The sequence below is a fragment of the Lactuca sativa genome, chromosome 5 (genome assembly GCF_002870075.4).
Source record: "Lactuca sativa cultivar Salinas chromosome 5, Lsat_Salinas_v11, whole genome shotgun sequence".
In the NCBI taxonomy this organism is placed as follows: domain Eukaryota; kingdom Viridiplantae; phylum Streptophyta; class Magnoliopsida; order Asterales; family Asteraceae; genus Lactuca; species Lactuca sativa.
The window spans coordinates 334733232-334744436 of record NC_056627.2 but is presented as its reverse complement, the minus strand read 5'-3'; the positions used below and the strand labels follow the sequence as shown (position 1 = coordinate 334744436).

Genomic DNA, 11205 nt, shown 5'->3' with positions numbered 1-11205 from the left:
GCATAATTATATATACCACTCTTAAATTCCATGAAAAATAAGAAAGAAGCCTTCATTTTTCAAGAAATTACAGTAATACCAATCTAATAGTTACACAAATAGCCCCTAAGAAAAATTAAGATTTTTAGAAACGGTCCCTATAAGAAAAAGTTACATAATTGGTCCCTGTAAGATTTACAAAGTTATAAAACGATCCCTGGTAAAAAATTAAGTATTTACAGAAATCGTCCCTCTAGAAAATAGTTACAAAAATAATCCCTATAAGAAATAATGATAATACAAAAATGGTCACGGTACAAAAGTGAGATTACATAAATAGGTAATGTGTAATATCGAAATTACAAAAATGGTCACTACGTAATACCAAAGGCTCCTGATATTACATAAATGGTCCCTGTATATCAACAGCATTACAATAATGATCCTCATGTATTAGCAAAATTATAAAAATAGTCCTTAATTATGTAATACTTTTACAAAACAGTCCATATATAAGACAAAATTACACTCATAGACCATGCGTAATAACTACGGAATTATAGACATGATCAATGTGTAATAAAACATTACAAAATTTGTGTCAAAAATATAGGTTTAGTAACCATGTCACAATGCATGGATATCCCTACCAGTTTATATAACATGTTAGGTCATTGTGTTATCATACCTACTTGTTTACTCACTAAAGGGGCCTTAGGTACGGCAATATCAAGAGTTAAGGGTGGAAGGAGTCCATCTCTCCCAACTCACTCAATCCAATGCTACATCAGTTTTTTTATTTTCTCTTTCTTTTATATTTCCCAACCCACAACACATGGAAACCTTATCTTTCCCAATCCATTTAACTCACTTTCCACATCATTTATTTTTATTTAATTAAATAAAAAATATAAAATAAAATAAAAGATAACTATCTTTTTAATTTAAAATAAAATTTTGCTAATTAAAAAAAATCTAAAATAATATTAAAGTTTATACTAACTTATAAAGTTTTTTGAATTTTGAATGAATAATAATAATAATAATAATAATAATAATAATAATAATAATAATATATAAGTACGATACATGCATTAAAGTGGGCAAGTGGGTGCATTCAATATCAGATGCTAAATAATTTCAATCGTCAATAAACAGTGGGCTGGTGAACCCGATTTTGTACCTTAAACCAATGAACCCGCCGAACCCTTTCAAGATGGAATGGTTAACCGGCGGTACCGCTGATACCTCTCTTTCAAGCCGCCAGGATAGCCTCCTCCCTTAGTGGATAGGTGCCCTCAACCAAAACTTGAGCGTCAAGTCTCATTTGAAACGAAAAATATAGAATTAAGAGTAAGGTTGGTGGGTGTGTGTATAAGCCGTAAAAAAACACTAGTTTACTCTATTTTTACCTGAATACTATTTGTTGAACTAAGAATATTTTGCTAGACCTAAACTTGTTTCCTTAAATGGGTTTAGCTTGTTAGGTAATTGTGGTAATAGACTTTCTTATCTAAATGATCTAAATGATCTAAATGACCGATTTACTCTAGATTACTCGAATAATGTTTAAAAGATTTCATGAAACTAAAAACCTACTTCACGAAGTGTCTTTTTCATCTTGTTCATGAATATATTATCTAAAATGTTGGATCATCGTGGTAGTGTGCGATTTATCAAATAAACATATTGAAAATTAAATCAAACAAGTATAGTCAAAATAAATAAATTTAATGGCTTTGAAAGTTTCAAGTTAGTTTGGGCCAATTGAATATTTTTGCGAAATTAGGAAACCTAGGTTTGACCTTGACCGAAGCCTTTAAATGTTAATTACTTAAAAATTTAGTCATAAAATCATTTTTTGATTAAAGTAAAAAATCTAGAACTTGAGGGAGCAAATTTGTCAATTATGGAAAGATGACCTCTAAGACCCCCGAGTTCGTTCTTCATCATCATCCATTTTAATTCTTAACCATCGGATGCTAGAAGAAGTAGTAGAAGTCAATTTTGAAGATAAAAGGTGGAATTGAGAGCAACATTGAAGATCTAATGGTGATTCTTGATTATATAAATTTGTGTGATGGTTTCCAAGTTACTAACACCAAATTAATGATGTAAGTTCATTTATTTGGCCATGGATGGTGCTATGAAAGCTTTAATGGTGGATTTAAAATCCTAGTTTTACGAATTCTTCAATGAATCCAATGAAATTCGATTTCTATAGATGTATTAGGCTTAGTAAACTATTTTAGATATGAATTTAACCTTTCTAAATTAAAAATGACCATTTATTGGATTGAAAATGAGTTTTGAGTGTTTTAATGCAGTTTGTATCGATTAAAAAAAAACATAGGTTAAATGAATTTGGAAATTGGTCTTGTTATTAAGGTTATAAAGTGATTAGGACTTGATTTGTTACATCCTTTATGCAAATAATGGGTGAAAACCTAATCTAGTGATCATCTTCAACTTTTAAAGCATAAAAATGGAGTTAATGATGATGATCACTTTAATTCATGATGTGATCAAGTTAATGATTCAACACAAAAGTCACTTCAAGTTTAGATAATGTATTGGACATATTCAAACCTTTAAAAGTCACCAAAGATAGTGATAGAAGCATTGAAATCATATTAAACAAAGTAGAAAAACCATTTGGACAAGTTTTTCAGTTTTTGGTGTAGACTTGACAATCCACATGACCGAGTAGAGTTCATGCACAATTCCACTCGACCGAGTAAGCTTCTATAATATCTTAACACCCGAAAGATCAAATGAATGATTAATTGAAAATATTCTTTAATAAAAGCTAAAGAGTTTTTATAAAGACTATAATTTTTTATAAAATTTGAATTAAGTGAACTTTAATCGAGGTCAAGTTATATGTGGCACTCAATCATTAACACTTCTAAGGAATCAATAGTGTTTGCTGCCAAAAGAGAACGAAAAAAACTAGATTATGTAGTCACATAGGTTAACTTACTTTCTATTCGATAGTCGACTGTAGAAGTCAATAATTAACCATTCAACAACAAATTTGAACGATAAGTTTCTCAGGGTTTGACCGTTGAATCATGTCAAAAGTCAAATCGGAAATCCGGGTCAACGGTAAGGAATCCAACCTGGACATCTTTAGTATAACCATTTTTAGTAGGCCTGACAATGGAGCACCTTTGATCCAAACTCATTAAGCAATTTTCAAATGTTGATTAAAATCCGACCTGTAACCCGCAGAGTTTTAAATAATTAAACACATATTTTTATTCATCAGATCAACGAATTTTCAATCCTTTTACCAAACCCATTTATGATATTAAGATTAGACAAGATTCATTAAAAAGTAAAGTCAGACAAGATTCATTATGTATAAACTTCAATTAGCTTAATAAATAACATTTCCAAAATATAACAAATGTCTACTATTGCAAACTTGTATGATTTCACATAGTTATTTGTATTTGGGCGTCGACTGGAAATCGGCCATTAGGAACAGGGAAGTGGAAGTGGAACAATCGAAATCTTCGAGTCCTGTATTAAACATTGTATCAGTGATTGATAAATGTATAACTTATAAATAATAAATTTAAATTTTAAAATTTTAGATGGGGCGGGCTATAAACGGATCGGATCAGATCGATAGTGATCCATACTCGACCCTTTTAATAAAAGGGTTTACGGATACGGGACGTTAACGGATAAACGAATTATAAAATATGATACAAACTCATTAACTTTGAACGAATTTGGAACGGATCAAAGTCAAAACAAAACCCGTTCCATTGTCAGGCTCAATATAAAAATATAAAAAGACTTCCTATCCAAACATTCGTAAATCACTCACAAGTTTAATATAGATCGTTACTAGTGTTCGGATTTGTAATAGATACACCAAATGTAAGGTTATTTGGGTTGCTGTTTATAAACACAACTGTAGGCAAGTGAATTTAACAAGACGAAGTCTGTGTTCTAAAAGAAAGAAATTGATGATTAACATTTTTTTTTCTTGGGAGCGCCCTCTTACACTATTTTTATTTTATGATTGAAATAAATAACGCGTTAATCTGAAATTGATTACCTTATGACATTGCATCGATGCAACAATATTTGATTTTCTTTATCAATTTAGTAACAATATTAAATAGTATATGTATTTATACAATTACCACACGGTATCAACCGATTATTAAACATGTCACTAATAAAACGTGGCATCTTTTAGTCTTAAAATGAAATGTTCATAATTTCTATAGATGATTACTTTGTTGTATAAATTAAAAACTAAGAATAATTAGTTGATTATTAAAAGAAATCCAAAAATCATATCAAAACCATATGCTTGTGAGCATGACCTTCAATTTAATACATATTTCACGTCCGTCATGATTAGTCAAAAAGAAACTGTTTGAATTTGATTTAAAGTGTTTAACAAAACTTATAAGACATTTTGGTTTTGTTTTTTTTTTTTTTTGTTTTTTTTTTTGGTGAATATAATAAAATAAAAGTAAGAATTTTGCGACAGAAAAAGGTAAATTGAGTGTTGGTGGGATATTATTATGGAGACCACCGACCATATATTTTATTTCGATAAAATTGTAAATTTGGTCCCTATGGTTTGTTAAAAGTCAGAACTTTGGTCCAAAAATATTTTAGAGTTGTATTATTGGTCCAAAAAAATTATTTTCTTGCAAATTTGGTTTAAAAGACTTTTAATTTTTTTTTTCAAAATAAGGGATTTACCCCTTTTAATTTGTTTTTTTCATTTTCCTTTTATTACAACAATTAAAAAAATAAAAAATCAAATACTACCCCACCCCTATCTCTCTTAGACTACCATCGCCTGTCCGCCACCACCACCAATTAACACCATCGGTCACCATCGCCGCCACAACCACTAGTCACCATTATCTGATGAACTCAAACAAATCTCAAGAACTATCAAATCTCTAAACCCTCATCATCGCTCTCTCTTCCTAATTAATACACACATACAAAGATGGAATAGATGAAGATCTAGAAACCATTTCCAGGTGAAGATTTGAACTAGATTCAACACAAACACACACATAAAAGCATCACATTATTTTTCCACAGTTAACTTACGTTAATCTCATACATAAAATTCAGAAATCAAAGAAATGTCAAAAATACACAATGATTGAAGATCCGAAACCTGATGAAGATCTTGTTTTTTTTTAAAAGGATGAAGATCAAACCTAAAACATAAAACCCAGATTACAAGGTATCCACAATCGACACACATACACTCTGCCAGCGTTGGAGTTTGGGCTAGATATAGGCAGGTACGACAAGGGTTAGATATGGGCAAACCTATCTTAATCTTCGACTTAGATCGACGAACAATACCTTCTTCTATGGTTCAGACGATCTCCTTCTCCCTCAATTTTCCAACGACGTTTAGGGTTTGTCGTTTACAAGATCGATGACGACATTAAGGTTTCAGAAAATGAGGTCGAGTTGCAGCGGATTTGTTCATTGGATCGATGACGCTGATAGGGTTTCAGAAAATTAAGACGACGAGACTAGAGGATCCGTTGAAAACCATAATCACTAGCGGCTCACGAGAGAAGAAGAAAGACAAAGGTGGTGGATGCAACATGAAATGTGGTGGTGGCAACTGATTAACAATGAGAATGGTGAAGTTGGTGATGGTTTCTTTTGAGAATGGTGGTGATTTCTGATGGAGAAGACGAATCGAGAAGGTGGCGGCGATTTGGTGTTGGTTTCCAGCGAGAATGGTAGTGATTTCCGATGAAGAGGATGAATCGCAAAGGTGACATCGATTTGGCGTTGGTTTCCGGTGAGAATGGTGGTGATTTCCGGTTGTCTGTTGGTGCCTGGTGTTTAGCCGGATATGGAAGAAAGAGAAGTGTGTGTGTTAGGACATCCACAATCCATTGAACTTTATAGAGGTCAATGGATTGTCACATCATCCATTAAACATCTATACAACATCACTCACAACCCATTAAACACTTATTCAATCCACTTTATTAATTCTATTGAACCATTCAATGATCATTCAACTCTTCTATTAAACTCGACTTCATGTCATCACCCACACTTTATTCAACTCCTATTCAATCCTAGTCATCATCTTATTCAACTCTTATACTATTTGCATTGTAGATGCTCTTAGAATATGAAGGGTTTAGGTTGCGTGGGGTTATTAGGTGGAATGTTTAATTTCTTTTTTTTAATTCTAAAAATAATTAAGTAATAAAAGAAATACAAAAAGAAAATGATAGGCAAAATAGTACTTTCACAATTACCAAGGACCAAAATCGTAAAAAAATTCTTATTTTAGACCACTGAAACAACTCCAAAACTTTTTGGTCTTAATTTTGACAAACCATATGGACAAAATTTACAATTTTGTCTTTTATTTTTGTGTTGTGGCTTCTTATATCCGAAGACAAATAATTGAGTATTGGTGGGATATTATTATTGTCTTGGTAGTTGGTACTATAATAAGAGCATGACTTTCTTAAGTGGATAACCCGGGTCTTAATAAACATATATAGTGCTTGAAAATGAATGCAGTGATTTTAACAAAATTATGGCTTATAGGGTATTTAGATATTTTAAAGTTATGTGGTTTTTGGGTCAAAAAGATGATCTTTTAGGATCGTGTCTCGGTTTTTGTAATTTTGTTTTTTGTTTTGTTTACTAGCTCCATGTTAATTTAATAAAACTTATCCGTTAAAAAGAAATAGATAAAACTCAAGAATCGGTTCTTGCAACTCTTAACTCTCTATTTCCATGTATTTTTGTGTGTTATTATTACTTTGCAATTAATCTTTCCATAATCGAAAAAACCATAAAATTTGTAAATAATTTTGAAATCTTATTCATCAACCAACAAAAAAACATTTTCCAAATAAGCATTCAAATCCCGCAACAAATTACAAGATTACATGATCATTTGGTTCATACATAAACCAATATCATTCCAACATTTCACAGTTCCATATTCATAATACTAAAACAAAAGATCACAAGATTCTCAATCCAATCCCCATTAGGGTTTTTGTTTTCTCATAATAAACCAATCTAGCCACAACACCAAAAGACTATACACACTTTTTGAGTTTCTTCTCACTGTTCTTTCCAAATCCTTCCACTAACTCTTAGTTTGAGTTCTTGCCTCTCTCCACCCGAGAAAAACAATGCCAAGTTCCTTGGAATCACCAATCCATCTTGACTATCGCGCACTTTCCTATGACTATCGCGTATGCTCCTTGGAACTCCTTGCCATGTGAATTTACGTCCATACCCTCCAACTTCTAACGAGTAACTAAACTTCTTTGCTTCACTATCCTCCCCCATGAACCTTAAAAACGATATGTACACCGGAGCCATTCCTAGCTGGAATGCCTCAAAGTGCAAACAAAATTGTCTTCCATAGCAATTGAACACCTACATCCAAAAAAATAATAATCATATTCCCAAAATACCCTTATCATAACCAAGATATCGGTTTAGTTACTTACTGTTAACATCCATGTTGCGTTTTCAACTTCATGTGGATTGGATTTGACATATCGATGGTTGAAAGTGCATCCATCATGCATGTCCACATTATGATCATCCTTAAGATGTGTGACAAGATATGGGATATCACCCGTGATTGAGCATTCGGATCCAGCGTAAGGGCAATTGTAGGGGCGAAATCGGCAATTTTGCTCGTGTTTTAGCTTGCTATAGTAAGGGAAGATGTCATGGCATCCAAGAGTTTGGTGTCTACATGGGAGTTCTAAAGATTCTGCTACTTTTTCCAATGCTAAACATCGTATGTTTCCCATTTCAACTCGACATGTTGGACAACAATTGTGCACTCGAACTTTACAGTTTGAGCATAAAGTATGCCCATTTGGACACTACAAAGAAAACAAATACAAAAACTTAAAAAATTTGATGATTCTTGAGAAATTTGTTTGTAGGAAACCGATTTTACTAACCTGATGAATTGGAGGATACATTAAGGTAGTGCAAACAGGGCATTCAAGAAGCTCATGAACACCATTTGTTGATTGGATTCCATGTTTTCCAGTTGCTACCCTTGTAATGTTTTTATCCATTTTTGTTGTTGCCACGTCATACTTTAAAGTTTTAGGGTGAGATTCAATAACATCTTTGCATACACCTCCACCTGGAGCCATTGGAATCCTGATGATATTTGCTGATTTCACTTGATTGTTGTTGCTCTCAAAAGGCACAGGTAGCATCTGTTAAACATAATTTATATAAATATATATAATAAAAAAAAAAAGATAAATATTAAATCTTCTGAATTTTGACCAAATGTCTCTACTATGTAATAGAAAAAAGAAGCCGGCATATGTCAAGGAATCATAGTTTATAATCACAATCACTTTTACTCAAACACTTGAAAGTTGAAACTAACATTAAGTTGTTAACTAAATGTCTAAAATACCCTTCAATAATAGCATCTTTAACCTAGAATGGAAATGTTGCAATTGCAAAGGAATGGTAGGTGAAACTCTAAACCACTTTAAGTGCTATAAATATTCTCCCACCAACCATCTTTAATAATACTATGAAACAGCATCGACATGTTTTATCATGAAATAAATCACATACTCATTAAGAGTTGATAAAAAGCATAAGATAATCAATTTAAACTTATTTAATCATTGCATAAAGAAGATATGATTACAGATAGCTAAATAGATCCTGCTCAACAACCAAATGATCATCAATTTTTTTGTCACTTTCTAGATTAGTTACCTACTTTTAACACCAATGATTAAGAGAAAAAAAACAAATGGAAAATATGATAGGCACAACAACAACAATGTCAATATGAAACTCTTAGCATCAATAAACTAATATCCTGCATTTGGCATAAAAGTAGGTGAAATTGAAAGAAAACCAGTTAATTAAAATCGATTTTTGGTCTAAACTATTCACAACATTAAAGCCATCTACACAGGACAGGTCATACCCCGAAAGGTAAAATCAGATCTGACATTAAAACTAAATTTATTCATCAAATTCGCAATTTTAATCAAATAATTCCCAGAAAAATGAAGAAATGATAAGGGTTCCTTTTAAAAGAAGATGAAAAAAGGTCAAACCCTAGATAACGATTTTTGACAACAAAAGAATACACGGACTTACTCCAATTGGGTGTGTAAATTGCCATTTTTGCAGAGAAATTGAACCGAAGTGGCCAAATAAACAAAATCGCAACACAAGAAGAACCCTAAATTAGAATGTAATAATATTCTAACGGATTTGAAAATCTAGGGTTTTGCTGAAGAACTGTTTCATTTTATCAAAAACCCATCTGTGTAAGCAACAATCAAAGGCAAGTGAAAGACGAACGAGCAACAAAGATCACATTCATACATACCCATCTCAAGTATCAACCATAAACGATAAAGTTTTATGGTTATCGAGTTCTGTTAAATATATCGGCCATTAATGAAAGAATCCAAGAGAAAAATACAAAAATAAACAAACAAACCAAGTTCAAAATATAAATAAACTAATTGAAAAAGGCAACTAATTTCAGATTAGAAACAGAAGAAGGGACAAAATAGAGAGATACCCGGTTGCGATTATCGAACACATTGTTCAAATCTCCAATTAGATGGAAGAAAGATGCGATATTTTTTTATGGAAACTTGGGAAAGAAAATTAGCAGACACAAGAGTAGAAGAGATGGAAGAAAAAAACGAAGGGAAGCTCCGGAAAAAACGCACACAGTAGAAATTTCAAAGAGCAAAAGTCACCATTTTCTTTGTGCCCATATCTGAAATTCAAGAAACACGAGTTGCTGATATTTGAAATTTAATATTTTTCTTCGGTTTTGTTGATTTCTTTTATCTTTGGAAATCTTCTGTTCATGAATGTAAATATATATATAAAAAAACAGATTAGTTACCGATTTGGATTTTAAATTTAAGCTTATAAATAAAATAAAAATACTAAATAAATATTAAAAAAATCATCAAAACATCACAAAACTTATATGATGAACTAGAAAGTAAATAAATAAAATAATAAAAAGATAAGTATTAGTAATATTAATTCGTTATATTATTTAAAGTTTGATTTATTCATAAGAAATAAAGCACATCAAATTTTAATATATAAAAATTCTAGTATTCTAGTATGCTACATAATACATACGTCTCTAAATAATGTATACGTCTCTAAATAATGTGTTACCAAAAAAATATATAAAACAAAAATCAAAGTACAAAAATTTATTGTTAACTGCTTTAAGCTTTCCAATGGGCCAAAAAGTTTCTTTCGGTTTCCCGCACGCAAATTTTGAATACAAGTTTTAATGAGTTTCGATTTTTACTCAATAAAATTTTAATATTTTGAGTTATTTTACAATTTAGTCAAAAATTAAATTTTGTTTATAAAAAAAACATATTATCGGCTAAAACTTCACAATAACTTTTTGTGGAAGGTTTCACAGATTTAACCGGTATCTCGTCTTTTTTCGTTAACAAATCCAAATTTTGGGGCTTTTTCATTAATTGATCAAAAATTTTGGTTTTTTTTTTCATTATTTTTTTTAACCAATAACCAAAATATTTGGACTTAATTGAAAATTATCTTTAAACTAATGTATATTATATGATCTGTGTAAATATGTATCATTCTCCGTTTTCTTTCTTGCGCTGTTTCTAGGCTCACTGTGTTTTCACCACCATCGTCGAACCCAACAACAAAAAGTTCACTCACAAGAATCGTTAACTTCATAGATATTCCAAAATCATCCATTTACAAACTTTGCGACCATCTTTCAATTTTCAAATGAAGAAAAGAGAAAATCCTTGTTGATCACGTAGGTGTCCTTATTATCTAACCATGGCTTGAACCATGGTTCCAACACTCGGATGTTCCTATTACCTAACCATAACGTGAACCATGGTTCGAACCCATACACTAATGGTGTTGGATATAGTGTTGTTAACAATAAAAGACAAATCACACATGGTTCAACCACCGATACCTTGGCTCAAGTCTTACTTGTCCTTCGTTTCCCTACAAAAGGGCTTGAAAACCATGAAGAATGGACCATCGAGCTTAAAAAACTCAACATGGGTAAAAAACTCAATTCAGTATTATGCATCGAAAACCATGAAGAAAGTTAGCTTTAATTGTAATAAAAAAAACGAAATATGAAATTAAAAGGAAATTGCATTAATATACATTTATTAT

At 31.4% G+C, this 11205-nt stretch overlaps 1 protein-coding gene across 2 annotated transcripts; it reads right to left on the bottom strand.

The window, feature by feature from the left end:
* Positions 1-6869: 6869 nt before the first annotated feature.
* On the bottom strand, positions 6870-9822 carry LOC111921001 (E3 ubiquitin-protein ligase SINAT2). 2 transcript variants are annotated; one of them, XM_023916564.3, is made up of 4 exons: positions 9575-9822; positions 7959-8225; positions 7491-7877; positions 6870-7416 (listed from the first exon to the last, which is right to left on the bottom strand). In XM_023916564.3, the coding sequence occupies exons 2-4, from the start codon at positions 8223-8225 to the stop codon at positions 7096-7098; spliced, it is 975 nt and encodes a 324-aa protein (XP_023772332.1). In that variant the 5' UTR covers positions 9575-9822; the 3' UTR covers positions 6870-7095. The 2 variants fall into 2 exon arrangements, with proteins under 2 accessions (XP_023772332.1, XP_023772333.1); XM_023916565.3 differs by lacking the exon at positions 9575-9822 and adding an exon at positions 9142-9534.
* Positions 9823-11205: the final 1383 nt, after the last annotated feature.

Coding starts and splice junctions, on each gene's coding strand:
- LOC111921001 (XM_023916564.3), bottom strand. CDS start 8,225: ATGCTACCTGTGCCTTTTGAGAGCAACAACAATCAAGTGAAATCAGCA. Junction 7,878..7,958: donor TGTATCCTCCAATTCATCAG/GTTAGTAAAATC, acceptor TTTTCTTTGTAG/TGTCCAAATGGGCATACTTT. Junction 7,417..7,490: donor ACGCAACATGGATGTTAACA/GTAAGTAACTAA, acceptor TTTTGGATGTAG/GTGTTCAATTGCTATGGAAG.